This window comes from Coregonus clupeaformis, chromosome 15, assembly GCF_020615455.1.
Source record: "Coregonus clupeaformis isolate EN_2021a chromosome 15, ASM2061545v1, whole genome shotgun sequence".
Lineage (NCBI taxonomy): Eukaryota > Metazoa > Chordata > Actinopteri > Salmoniformes > Salmonidae > Coregonus > Coregonus clupeaformis.
The window spans coordinates 33,263,459-33,277,736 of NC_059206.1; the positions used below are offsets into that span (position 1 = coordinate 33,263,459).

A 14,278-nucleotide genomic window follows, 5' to 3' on the forward strand; every position below is an offset into this window, starting at 1 on the left:
ATCAGAGCAGTGTCGAGAGTGTGGAACTCTGAATTTCCAGAACGAGTTTGTTACTTTTCCATCACTGTCAGAACATACGTTTTGAACATTTGTCTGAAGCTGCGAGTTGCAACGCGTTGTAAATTGACTATTCCGCATAGAAGTTAAAGGATGTGTGAGTGCGTGTGTGTGCACGTTGGTGTGTGTTCGTTCATGATTGGCACATTCAAAGTTTGTTTTGTCCTTCAACCAAGGCCTAACTGAGGGATTGTTCTCTTCATTGTGGAGCACATTGGGGGATTGGAATCAACAATGTATGGAATTAGACATTTTACATTCACAGTAGCATCTCTGATGTCCCTAGACAAAACATATTCAGGAAATGGATGTATTTTCATCCGACTATAATGCTAGAGTACCACTAGAGTTTCTCTTACATTTAAGGCCAACTTGAATAATTTATTTACTTTATCTGAATACTTTATACAGACTGTGATTAACCATCTTTCTGCACTAAAACAGGTCCCTCCTCTAATTAAAAAATAATATTCTCCTTACAGAAGATTTCTTTCCCTCCCTCCCTCACCTACTTTGTCAGCTCCCTCCTTCTCTTTAGAGGCCAACCCTGCCATTTCTCCAAACGAGGAAACCAGGGAAGGCCTGAGAGAAATAAGAGGAGGGGAGGAACCAGAGAGGAACTAGAGGATCAGAAAAAACTGCACACCTGCAGAAGTGTGCAATTCTAAGACTGCTGACCTAGGACAGTGTATATCTCTCTCTCAGAGCAGGATAGCTGCAGAGTGCTGTTAAATTCATTTAGAGGTTAGTGGTGGGGAAAATTGTTCTTTCCAATGTGAGCGATTTTCTTGACTTTTTTCTTGCCTTTGACAATGTCCTATTGATTGGTACAAATAAATGATGGTCAAAAAGCAAACCTTTTAAAAACATTACGTGCCGTTCACCCTCAGAAAATAACCTTGAAGATATTTTTCCATTTTCCATTTGTATTTGTATTGCTTCCACAGCAACAAGGGGAATCATGCAGCCATGCCATGTCATATCAATAGGCTGGAAGAAGCAACAGGGGAATTACTACATGACTCTCCTGTTGCAGTAAATTATGAGAATTGCAGAATTAAGAAAGAGCTCCAAGCCCATTTTCTGAGAGAGAACCACCACAATGGCTGCGTTTAGACAGGCAGCCCAATTCTGATCTTTTTTCCACTAATTGGTCTTTTGACCAATCATATCAGATATTTTCACATCAGATATCTTTCAAAGCTGATCTGAATGGTCAAAAGACCAATTAGTGAAAAAAATATCAGAATTGGGCTACCTGTGTGAACGCAGCAATATTGTTTTGAATTATTCAACATATTGGTTTTAGCCAGACACCAATTAAAGACCTTCAGCTAATGAGGCTAATGTAATGAGCACAATAGTGTTCTTTTTTTTTATCCAATTAAAAGTCCAGTTTAAGTACATACACACATCAATACGTTTTATTAAACATTGCTTTAAATCTTCCATATAAATCTAAAGATCTGTAAAGTAAGCAAAATCCTACCCATCCAACAGATTCACAAAATATAAACATAAAGTACTGTATGGATCTGATATGGTAAAATATATCCCCACAAAAGGGTGAGGCAAAACAGGTACTGTACAAGCATGACAAGAAACAAAGGCATTTAGTAGAAAACGATACACAACAGCAGTTAAGTTCTTCCTATGGTTAGTGTTTCATTGAGTTTAATATTATTTCATTCACTTCCTGAGAGGGAGGTATAGCGCTCCTTCCTGTCGACTTAGCCCTAGTACTGAACACCAACCCTGACCTAACACTGGCCACCTATGTTAATCTCCAACAGAACAATGTTGACGTTAGAAACCAGAAAGAAAGGACAAGAGGAAATGAGAGAAAGAAAGAGTGTTGTTTGGTCCTTACGCACACAGTAGCACAATTCCTTCATCCTATTGATTTCAGCCATGTACTGTAACAGTCACTTCTCGTGCAATGTAATCCTGACTCCTGTAATCCTGCTCAACTGCTGCAGTCCAGCAGCATCATTCAGATGACTACTTTGACAAAGAGAGGGATTTCTTCTTGCTTGTGTCGCCACTTGGACTGGCTGATCAAAGAGTGGGGGAGCAGTCCCACATAAAGGTTCTTTTAAATCAGGGGTTCCCAACCTTTTTCCCCCAGGGCCCCCTTTTTCACATTTGAAAAATGTCAAACCCTCCTCTCGTTTTTTATTTATGATTGTTTATTGAGATATTCTATATTAAATACACCACCAGCTTGATTTTGTTTAATTTGAGGGACTAGGAAAATGTTGTTTTGTAGCTAATTTCCTGCAATTCTTTGTAGTTTAAGAAGACTCGTGACATCTTTTAGAAGCTATTTAATAATAATGGAGAAGGAAAATAAAGTCTAAACCCGATTTCCTCAAATGTTATTCCACTACCAAACATGTTTTATTATGATCATTTATATGAACCCTTAATTTAATTATAGGTATTCTCTTTTACAGAAAGTGAATAGATCAATTGATAGCGACAGAGCCACACATTGTATAAGATTACTTCCCAAGCAAAGTCCAATTTCCCATGTGCATCAGAGTCGTGTCTTCCTCAGGCAATTAACCGCATGTTTCTAGCCTAAAGAATTGCAGATTTAGGCGTGCCCCCTAGGTTGGGAACCCCTGTTTTAAATTATGATAGGAGACAGCTTTGAAATAGAAGAGAATAGACAAATCAGGACTACTCAGACAGTCTTCCTTATGCACTATTTACAATCAAAGGATTTCTACATCCTTAACTTAAAGTGGAAAAATAAAATCATATAATACAACTTCAGAGCCAGGAGGAAATGCTCCTTAGGGAATTTTTGAGTCTGTTTCGACCCCCATCCCTTTCAAATGGACCCACACTAGCTGAGTTTGTACTGTAGAAAGACAGTGGGGGTGGTGAGTGTTGAACTTCCAGTCATCCGGTTCTGTTTCAGAGAAACACACAGAGTCACACAGAGTCAGCAGGAAGTGCTGCATTATGAGCCCTACACCTGCTTCCTGTAGAGCGGCCCTGAAGTATAAAGTGCCTCTGCTGTTTAAGACTGGGGTGGCTGCCTGCTGCCGTCCAGATTGTCCTCTGTTCCAGGGGAGGAGGGCTGAAGGGGGTACACGGTGACCCCACCCCATCACCCAGTAGTCAGGTCTGAGTCGGGGGGTTCCAGGCTCTCAGCAATGTCCTCCAACTCATCCAGCAACTCTGAGAAGGAGGGTCTCCGAAACGCATCCATCTGAACCACAGGACAAGAGGACAACATGAGTCCATCTGAACCACAGGACAAGAGGACAACATGAGTGATCTTCTATAGTAGATGGCACATGCAAGTATTTTTTACACTCTTGTATTTTTGAGGCGAACTCTATGACCAGGATTCTTTTGAAGCATGTTATAGTGCTGTTAAAGCGCTACGCACTGAAATACAGACAATGTGAGATCGCATTCATGATAAACGCTGCAGATGTTGGGTCAAACTTAAATTACCTTTAAAAAGCACACCTAAATAAGAGCCATGTGTTTGTCGGTCAATGCCCTTTGGAATGAACCCCGGCTTAAATCTCTCATTTTCTTACACATGATCTCACATTCACTCTCTAACGTTGTCTCTCAGCCTCTCTCTCTGTTTCTTCCTCACACTCCCTCCCTCCAGTCCACACTCACCAGACAGCAGTTGGCTGACAGCTCCAGGATGCGTTGTGGACAACCCTGGACCATCTCACTGAAGGCCTCGACGTCTAGACCATAGTCCTGCAGAGAGAACAAACACTGTGTCAAATGCATTGTACACCATGTACGGGCCCATAGAGTATCACTAAGTAGTTACAGGTTAGAGAGCTAGATCAGATAACCAATGTACGTCATGGCAAAAAAGGGAAGTCTTGAGATCATCACTATTGTGTACAGGCTACTGTATACCTCCTTTTGATCATCAGGGACTACTGATGAATTCGCAGAACACATACTGTATAGATAGGATAGCAGTGTGACTAACTGACCCTGCGGTCCTCCCACTTCTAATGACAAATGTCACAAATAAATCTAATTTAGGTGAAACCTCAACAAGCACATTAAAGTCTATCTCTGCTCCCTGTCTCTGACCTTGTCTTGATCATCCCAGGGACGACAGACAGGGACATTAGATGACTCATTTCACCATCATCTACATAAAAATGTCATTGTCACTGGCCTAATAACTAAAGAGTGCTATCAAGTCACAAGACAGCTAATTGCCAAATTATGTTGCAGGATCACATTCAATATAATGTCTGAGTTGTGGGGAATTACATTTAATTAACTCATGCCTCAGTTGTGGTATAATTTCCCCATGTACAGTGAGGGAAAAAAGTATTTGATCCCATACTGATTTTGTATGTTTGCCCACTGACAATGAAATTATCAGTCTATAATTTTAATGGTAGGTTTATTTGAACAGTGAGAGACAGAATAACAACCAAAAAATCCAGAAAAACGCATGTAAAAATGTTATAAATTGATTTGCATTAGGAGTGCTCCTAATCTCAGCTTGTTACCTGTATAAAAGACACCTGTCCACAGAAGCAATCAATCAATCAGATTCCAAACTCTCCACCATGGCCAAGACCAAAGAGCTCTCCAAGGATGTCAGGGACAAGATTGTAGACCTACACAAGGCTGGAATGGGCTACAAGACCATCGCCAAGCATCTTGGCGAGAAGGTGACAACAGTTGGTGTGATTATTCGCAAATGGAAGAAACACAAAATAACTGTCAATCTCCCTCAGCCTGGGGCTCCATGCAAGATCTCACCTCGTGGAGTTGCAATGATCATGAGAACAGTGAGGAATCAGCCCAGAACTACACGGGAGGATCTTGTCAATGATCTCAAGGCAGCTGGGACCAAAGTCACCAAGAAAACAATTGGTAACACACTATGCCGTGAAGGACTGAAATCCTGCAGCGCCCGCAAGGTCCCCCTGCTCAAGAAAGCACATATACAGGGCCGTCTGAAGTTTGCCAATGAACATCTGAATGATTCAGAGGAGAACTGGGTGAAAGTGTTCTGGTCAGATGAGACCAAAATGGAGCTCTTTGGCATCAACTCAACTCGCCGTGTTTTGAGGAGGAGGAATGCTGCCTATGACCCCAAGAACACCATCCCCACCGTCAAACATGGAGGTGGAAACATTATGATTTGGGGGTGTTTTTCTGCTAAGGGGACAGGACAACTTCATCGTATCAAAGGGACGATGGACGGGGCCATGTACCGTCAAATCTTGGGTGAGAACCTCCTTACCTCAGCCAGGGCATTGAAATTGGGTTGTGGATGGGTATTCCAGCATGACAATGACCCAAAACACACGGCCAAGGCAACAAAGGTGTGTTTCAAGAAGAAGCACATTAAGGTCCTGGAGTGGCCTAGCCAGTCTCCAGACCTTAATCCCATAGAAAATCTGTGGAGGGAGCTGAAGGTTCAAGTTGCCAAACGTCAGCCTCGAAACCTTAATGACTTGGAGAAGATCTGCAAAGAGGAGTGGGACAAAATCCCTCCTGACATGTGTGCAAACCTGGTGGCCAACTACAAGAAATGTCTGACCTCTTTGATTGCCAACAAGGGTTTTGCCAGCAAGTACTAAATCATGTTTTGCAGAGGGGTAAAATACTTATTTCCCTCATTAAAATGCAAATCAATTTATAACATTTTTTACATGCGTTTTTCTGGATTTTTTTGTTGTTATTCTGTCTCTCACTGTTCAAATAAACCTACCATTAAAATTATAGACTGATCATGTCTTTGTCAGTGGGCAAAAGTACAAAATCAGCAGGGGATCAAATATTTTTTCCCCCTCACTGTATAGTGTCAGTCTAAATCTAGTAGTCTATGGTTCTTTGGTTTTGATAAGTGTGTGTGTGTGTGTGTGTGTATGTTTTTTATTTACCCGTGTTCTAGGAAGGATCTCTGGATCTGCTGGGATCCGTCCCAAAATCTCACACAGCATGATCCCAAAGGAGAAGACATCCACCTGGAGGAAAGAAGTTATGTTATTGACTTCATCGTCCTAATTCCATTCCATTCCATTAATGAATTAAATCAATTAAATTAATGTTATGAATGGATTAAAATAGGAAGGATCAGATGTATGTATTTTCTATCATTCAGTGGAAACCATTAAATAAAATCCTAGTTATTTCTATATCAGGGTGTAAGACTCGCTGTGTCCCAAATGGCATCCTCTTCCCTTTTTAGTGCACTGCTTTTGACCAGGGCCCATAGAGCTCTGGTCAAAAGTAGTGCACTCAAAAGGAAATAGGGTGCCATTTGGGATACAAAGAGTGTGTGTAGTCTACCTACCTTGCGGTCGTAGGGTTCCCCTCTGAGCATCTCGGGGGCCATCCAGAAGGCAGAACCCACCAGAGACATCTTCCTCTCAGGGTCGTTAGCCGGCAGCTCCACCATTACCTCCCTGGCCAGACCAAAGTCTGTCACCACCGCCTCCCTGCCCCGAGACGTCTCCCGGATCAGACAGTTCTGCACACACACAACATTCAGACAACGTTAGACAACAGTTCTGCACACACACAACGTTCAGACAACGTTAGACAACAGTTCTTTTTTACATTTCTTTTTAATTGAACCTTTATTTAACTAGGCAAGTCAGTTAAGAACAAATTCTTATTTACAATGACGGCCTAACACAATGCCGGCCTACAATTCTGCACACACACAACGTTCAGAACATTACTCATATTACAAGCACTGGTCACTGCTATCAAATCTATTACATCTATTCAAATTTACTATACAGTAGATATAAAAATGTATTCATAAATGTATAGTAAATATTCATAGAGCTGGTATTCACTTGAAAGGCAATAGCTGAAGTCATCCTCTAGTCACACTGCAGTGCAACATGTTGACCACAAGAGGTCAGTGAAACACTTCTACATCCACAAGACAAAGCAATTTTAACCTCCTCCATTCTATCTGCGTTTGAGCCTGGAGGTAGCAACCTAATTCCATAGACTGTACATTCATATGTTTCTACATGATATGAAACACCTCTTTATTCACTGTTGGAGTGCTGACAGGTATGACTGATCACTGTGCTGGAGGTCAAACCACACAATTCTAACATGGACAAAGAGGCACATGGACAGCGAATAATTGAAACAATCATAACATTGGATGTGACTGTGAAAACACACTTGAGATTCGTTCCTCTGTCATTTACTGAGCTGACTATGGCTCCTGCATCAGGACAAACAGTACCCATCTGAAACCAGCTGGTTTAGCAGGCTGCCTCATAATCCAGTCTGAAACGTCCCTTCACCACCCATCCTCTCTGAACAGTGAATTATTGAGACGTGCCCTGGGGGACATTTTGTTGGCCCAATGCTAGTGATGACAGAGTAGTCTCTCTAGACAGATGGGTTGCCTCCCACAATGTACCAATGCTCCAGCTTACACGTCTGTAGAAGTTCCGGCGTTAGTTGGGACAGAGAGGAGAAGTTGGAAATGGGACGTGAGTCACCGGTGACATCACTGCCGTATCCACTTGTTGCCCTAACTAAATATGAGCACACTTCACACCCGCATTTTAAGCCCCGCCTACCCAAACTTTAGATGAGATATTTCCCTTTCAAAATGTCCAAGAGAATCCGACATCCTCCCCAGATCTAGTGCTCTTGTTCCTAGGTCTGGGTTTCCGAGACTAATGACAGATCGTAACAGTACGTTTCAACCAATAGGTCATTGACAGTGATTTAGACAATATCTGTATCTAGACCTATGGGCCAGTGGTTAGACAGAGAGTATCTGTAACTGTGTTTTATAAAAAAGAATTCAGCATATCTCTATAACCTCTCTATCCCTGGTGCTGCTGGGGAGACATGACTGGTTCAAGTTAGAGCATGCAGGGCGTTTCCTGCCACACCATGGCCTGTAATGACAGAGCAATGGAGCAATGGGAGGATCACACCCACCAAAACCCATCATCATCTCATCACTGATGTGGTTTACTACTAAAGAGAGGAATTTGGACTGGGATGGATAGATAATGAGAAAGGGAGATGTGAGTGTGTGCATGCTTGTATATAAACAACCCCTTGCATAATGTTCACATAGAGGATAATGTAAATGTAATTATCTAGGAGGTGGAACACACCCAACCTCAGCCCCCTCTTACTTGTTTTATAGACTAGGGTCCTGTCCAGGGGGTGTACTTGTACATCATACTGCCTCACGCTATAGAAACATGAGATAGACTTCTGTCCTATGGGCTGTTCCGGTTCGGACAAGGCTTACTTACTGTACACTGTACATTGACATTCCTATCAATGTGGGGTTTAGTTTCAGTTATGGGCCTTCCCAGAAGATGGCCCTGTTATTAAGTGGTACTCTATTCCCTAAACAATTCACTACTTTTGCTCTACTATTTAGGGAATAGGTGTTATTTGGGATGCAGCCTTTGAGAAGGACTTAATAGCAGGGCCAGCTTCTGGGGAGGCCCATAACTTTAACAAAACACCACATTGATAGGAATGTCTCCCCTACAGTGAAATTCAGTCAGTAGTCAGTGGTATCTGAGGCAGGATCCCTGTAATCTGCCTATGCTGGCAAAAACAAGCTTTATTATAACTAAAGCGGCATGAATAAGAGCTAACACTGTTTCAAAGAGGACTTATTCTTACTTTTTCTCAAAGTTGCCCAGTGGGACTAATACAGGCTATGAAGAATGCAAACCCTGCAGCTTAGCATTTGCGTTGTATACAGTGAAACAGTGAAAGGTTCAGTTCTGCTAAAGCTAGTAGAGTTAAAGTAGGCACTAGGTTAGGTCCCTATTATGGGTGTTAGGGTATAGTGCAGTTAGAGTGGATATCTATCTACGTCAGGGTTCCTCAACTGGCGGCCCAAGGTGATTTTATTTGGCCCCCCCAAGTTTTTTGGAGCCAAAAAATAAATAAATAAATAAATTGTTTATTGTTGGACATAAAAGACTAAAAACACCAGCAAATCAGCTCCAATTAATTTTTATTTTGGAAATCTGTTCCAGAGTATTCCCATGCATAATAGGGCGATATATGTGATCGTATACAAATGTAAGCAAGGTTTGAAATTATTATGTTTTAGTCAAATATTACATCTGTTTGGGTTCTTGCGGTCAATTTGCAGTCAAATTATTCGTAATTTTGTTCCGGCCCACTGACCATCCGCTCAAGAAAAAAATGGGCCCGCGGCTGAATCTAGTTGATGATCCCTGATCTACGTGCTTGAGAAAATAGTCGGCTGACCCTAGTTATCTGATTTACAGATCAAGAAATAACCAGACGAGACCCTGGCCTGGCAGTGGTGTGTGTGTGCATGCGTGCGCGCATATGTGTGTGTGTACTTGTGTGCGTATGTGTGTGTGTTTGTGTATACCTTGGAGTTGAGGTCTCTGTGGTAGATGTTCTTGTAGTGCAGGTAGGTCATGCCTCTGCTGATATCACAGGCCAGGTCCACCTTCTCCCTCCAACACAGAGACACGTCCTCCTGGGCCAAGAGGTCTTCCAGACAGCCCCCACTCACATACTGGCACAACACAGAGAGGGGGTGCATAAGTACCATATAGATCCTATATTCATGTCTATGGAGATGGATCCTTTTTTCAGTACCATATAAAGTACATAGATATCCTACATACATAGCAATCTATTCCCTTCAACAACCATGATTACTGCCAGGTGCACAAATACAGAGGGAAAGTACCATAGAGAATCTACATTTGTGTCTATGGAGATGGGTTATACCATAGAGATAATCATTTCTATGGGTTTTACACAGGCATACCAATCTCTTGCTACTACGGTGAGATGCACAGATACTGAGAGGAGAATATTGGTGCTATAAGTGATTAAGAACATGAGCACCAAAAAACGGAGACTTACCTCCAGTATCGGGTACAGCTTTTCTTCTCGTACACAGATTCCAAGATACCTATGAGGATAATAATAGTTTGCATTACTATCCCGGTGTTACACCTTTTTTTTGTTGCAACTCCTACACATCTTCCTCTAAAAACAAGCATTTGTCATATATGTTGGAAAGGGACTGACCTGACAATGTTTGGGTGTGAGAGCTTCTGCAGTAGACTGATCTCTCGTACGATGCTGTCCTGGTCCACGTCGTTCTTATAGATCTTGACCACCATCACTTTCCTCGTTGTGCTGTGCGACACCTAGACAACAAAGGGCGTTATATATTTACAGAGGTGTTGTTGCTCAGCTTTGATTGACAACAGTTGGACAATCTCTCTATTGTGCATTTGGACAAGTTGTAAACAAGGCTGGATCTCTCTGAACTAGAGCCAGGGTAACAAAACAAACAATGCCGTTTCTTATATACCAACACAAGACCAAAATGTGCTAATCTTAGCGTCTTGATGTCTTCCTGAGGTGATTAAAGTTAACTGCATCCTATTGTCTCTGTGAGGCCAGACTGGTTCCGTGGTACGCCATGTTCACTCCACAGTAGCATTCTTTGGCTGCGTCCCAAATGGCACCCTATTCCCTATGTAGTACACTACTTTTGACCAGGGCCCATAGGTCAAAAGTAGTGCCCTACATAGGGAGCCATTTGGGAGACAGACTTTTACTGACTGTCTGGTACAGGTTCCTGAACCATCACACTGGCTGACTGACTGCGCACCTGTAATCACGCTCCTTTCAGGACTGGACTTTATATCGCCATCTCTGATCCGTATCTGAACGTCTGGGAGTTCCAACTCAACACAAACACGCACGGTGGCCCTGCATGATGGCCCTGCTACAGAGCTATTGTGACCTGACATTCCCTCCAAGGACAACTACTAGAAGGACTGTTGAAGACGCTGCCAGTGTTCAGTCATTAGCATTTCAATGTTGTTCATTTGACTCTACAGACATTACCTCACACCTGGGCATGTTGTGTCTGATGCTCTGAGGAGTGCTTAAGGGATCAGCCAAGGCATCATGTTTTCTGTTGACACCCGAGTTGGTAGTACACAAAATATAGGTTGCTCTTTGTATGGGACTGTAATTTATGTATTGGCTTCTGTCAAATATGTTGTAATACACTTATCTGGATGTGTGCCATATACAGCATGATGACACTTTTGAACACTTTTGTAACTGAAAAAAATATGAAAAATGGGAAGTAAATCATAGACAAGGTGTGTAGAAAGTCTGTTCTTTTTTGTTCTCTCTTTCACACACATATCAATGTATTCACAAGTACACACACATTTATTTTCAGCCATGTACAAATTGGACGGTTCATACCTTGTACACCTTGGAGAAGAAGCCACTCCCAATCAGTTCGGCACTGAAGTCTTCCCAGAATTCCAGTTTGCGGACGGCGGTGCGAAGCTTCTGCCAGCGGTCCACCTGGCAGTAGGTGTCTGCTACCTCTCCGAGCAGCGTGGGGCTGCTGGGTTCAGGGGTCAACTCCACCTCACACCTCATCCTGGACAGCTCGTCTAGAGAAGCACAGGGTCACAGGGTCAGACACTCAGTTTCACTCACTATCCCTATCCCAGTGTTAAAGCCATCAGAGGAACTAGAATTATCACAATGCTCTCCTTCAATCCAGAAATATTGGCGGCAAACACTCAAAATTATACTGAGCGAAAATATAAACGCAACATGCAGCAATTTCAAAGTTTTTACTGAGTTACAGTTCATATAAGGAAATAAGTCAATTGAAATAAATACATTAGGTCCTAATCTATGGATTTCACATGACTGAGCAGGGGTGCAGCCATGGAGGCCATAGGCCCACCCACTTGGCAGCCAGGACCACCCACTGGGGAGCCAGGCCCAGCCAATCAGAATGAGTTGTTCTCCACAAAAGGGCTTTATTACACACAGAAATACTCCTCAGCACCCCCCCACACCCCCTCAGATGATCCTGCAGGTGAAGAAGCCAGATGTGGAGGTCCTGGGCGGGCGTGGTTACATGTGATCTGCGGTTGTGAGGCCGGTTGGACGTACTGCCAAATTCTCTAAAACTACATTGTAGGCAGCTTATAGTAGAGAAATGAACAGCTCTGGTGAACTTTCCTGCAATCAGCATGCCAATTGCACATTCCCTCAAAACATGAGACATCTGTGGCATTGTGTTGTGTGACAAAACTGCACATTTTCAAGTGGCCTTTTATTGTTCCCAGCACAAGGTGCACCTGTGTAATGATCATTCTGTTTAATCAGCTTCTTGCTATGCCACACCTGTCAGGTGGATGGATTATCCTGGCAAAGGAGAAATGCTCACTAACGGAGATGTAAACAAATATGTGCCTAATAAATTGAGAGAAATTAGCTTTTTATGCGTATGGGATTTTTTATTTCAGCTCATGAAAGATGAGACCAACACTTTACATGTTGCGTTTAGATGTTTGTTCGGTGTCGTAAACATGAGAAAAAAAGTTTCTGAAAAAGAACATTGATCTTGAAGTAAAATGGGGGCGATTTGAAAGGGAAAAATACTCATTTAAAATGCTAATGAAACAAATTCAGAGGAAAGGGAAAACATTTTGGTGAGATGAAAGACTTTCTGAGATGAAAACATAATTTGCACAGCAAAGATCTTTTGAATGCATACAATTAATTTTAAATAACTTTGCAATTTCCTTCTAAGTATGTAATGGCAAATTATTTTCTACATTTCTCAACTGTATTTTATTTACTGTAACTAAGTACTGATGTTCCTACCTTTTACCTGTTTAACTGCCAGTATCAAATGTCTACCAGTGTTGAATGTTATGGTTAAAGTGTGACGCCACGCTGAGCCGAGGGAATACTGATAATGTATCTGTGACACTGTGTGATTCTGTAGCCGCTGATGTTGTGTCTTCCTCCCAGCCTGGTGTTTACAGTACATTTGGTACTGTCAGATTAGAATATAAAAGGGCCTGTCTCCAAGAGGGCCTGTCTCCGCTAGACATTTTCTCTGCTTCTGTGTTGCAACTTGTATTAAACTGAAATTACTCTTCTGTTCACCAGAAAATCCCCTTTACAAAGTGATGTTTGACTTGGCCAGCATAACTATGACAGGTTTAAAACCCAGTTGGAGACACAGAATCACGGTTTAGATTAATTATTCTTTGCTTATGTGGTGTGTAGCCTAAAACTACAAATACATACTGTACATGGGTAGAGGTCTATGACACCATCACAACAGCATAAGTCATTGTTGCTTTCAGCTCCAAGGCAGAAAACAATTATATCGGGCTGAGGCCTTGGCTACTGTATCTAACACCTGCTCAAGGCCAAACAACCTCCTGTTTGTTGTCTGTTCACACAGATTCCATCAGACAAGCTTCTCATAGCATCTGCAAATGGTGCGGAGTTGAAAAGAGTTCCGCTAAATATTTTCATCATGATGATCAGATAAGGTATGATCAGGTAAGGTGTGCATGACAATACTTTAGTGGGAGAGCATACATGGTGACAGAGATAGAATAGAAGTGGGTAGTCTGGGTAGGCGTGGGGGTGGATGAGGAGGGGGAGGTGTGGGTAGTAGGTAGATCGATTGGGGGGCAGAATGGTGGGGGAGGGGATGAATTACATGCTGACTACACTGACCACGTGCATGCGCCATCGCCCGCATGTTGATTTCATCCATCCACACCAGACGCGATGATGACACGCAGGTTAAAATACCAAAACCAACTGTGAACCAACTATATTAATTTGGGGGCATGTCGAAACACACAAGAAACATTCATGGATATTTAGCTAGCTAGCTGTTGCTAGCTAGTTTGTCCTGGGAGATAAACATTGGGTTGTTATTTTACCTGACATCTTTTTAGCTTTTTCTTTGTAGAATTTTGAACTGAATTCATACAAAATTGTTAGTTATCTTTAATGAATCTCTCCTGGTTTGTCTTTCAAGCATCCACGTAGGTTTGTATATTCCTGATATCTAATAAGGAGGGGACGTGCAGTGCGTGGAGCCAAGTTCTATTTTAGCGCTTGGCTACGCAGACCCTCGTTCGCGCGAGCGGTGTGGGTGAAATGATTGAATAGCATGTGTGTGTATATTAATTTTGCAACACGCACACAACGTGGTCAGAGTGTTGGTTTACACGTTAGAGTGGTGATAAGACAGAGACAGTGAACCCATGGGACCTCTGACCAGTGGCCAGGCCACACACAGGTCATATAAAGGTCATATACACAGGCCCCTGTATCACACCTCCCTGCCATGTACACACACAGGCCAAGACCCCAGGACAAG

General features: G+C 42.4%; 1 protein-coding gene across 2 annotated transcripts in view; it reads right to left on the bottom strand.

The window, feature by feature from the left end:
- Nucleotides 1-1,459: 1,459 nt before the first annotated feature.
- Nucleotides 1,460-14,278, bottom strand: part of LOC121582590 (dual specificity testis-specific protein kinase 2-like) — a 36,123-nt gene continuing 23,304 nt past the window's right edge. For both annotated transcript variants that reach the window (XM_041898498.2, XM_041898497.2), the window contains 8 exons: nt 11,323-11,519; nt 10,120-10,241; nt 9,952-10,000; nt 9,446-9,595; nt 6,377-6,553; nt 5,964-6,047; nt 3,709-3,795; nt 1,460-3,280 (listed from right to left, as the gene is read on the bottom strand). In XM_041898498.2, coding sequence (XP_041754432.2) covers nt 3,179-3,280; nt 3,709-3,795; nt 5,964-6,047; nt 6,377-6,553; nt 9,446-9,595; nt 9,952-10,000; nt 10,120-10,241; nt 11,323-11,505 — 954 coding nt within the window. In that variant the 5' untranslated portion in view covers nt 11,506-11,519 and the 3' untranslated portion in view covers nt 1,460-3,178. The remainder of the gene's footprint in view (nt 3,281-3,708; nt 3,796-5,963; nt 6,048-6,376; nt 6,554-9,445; nt 9,596-9,951; nt 10,001-10,119; nt 10,242-11,322; nt 11,520-14,278) is intronic.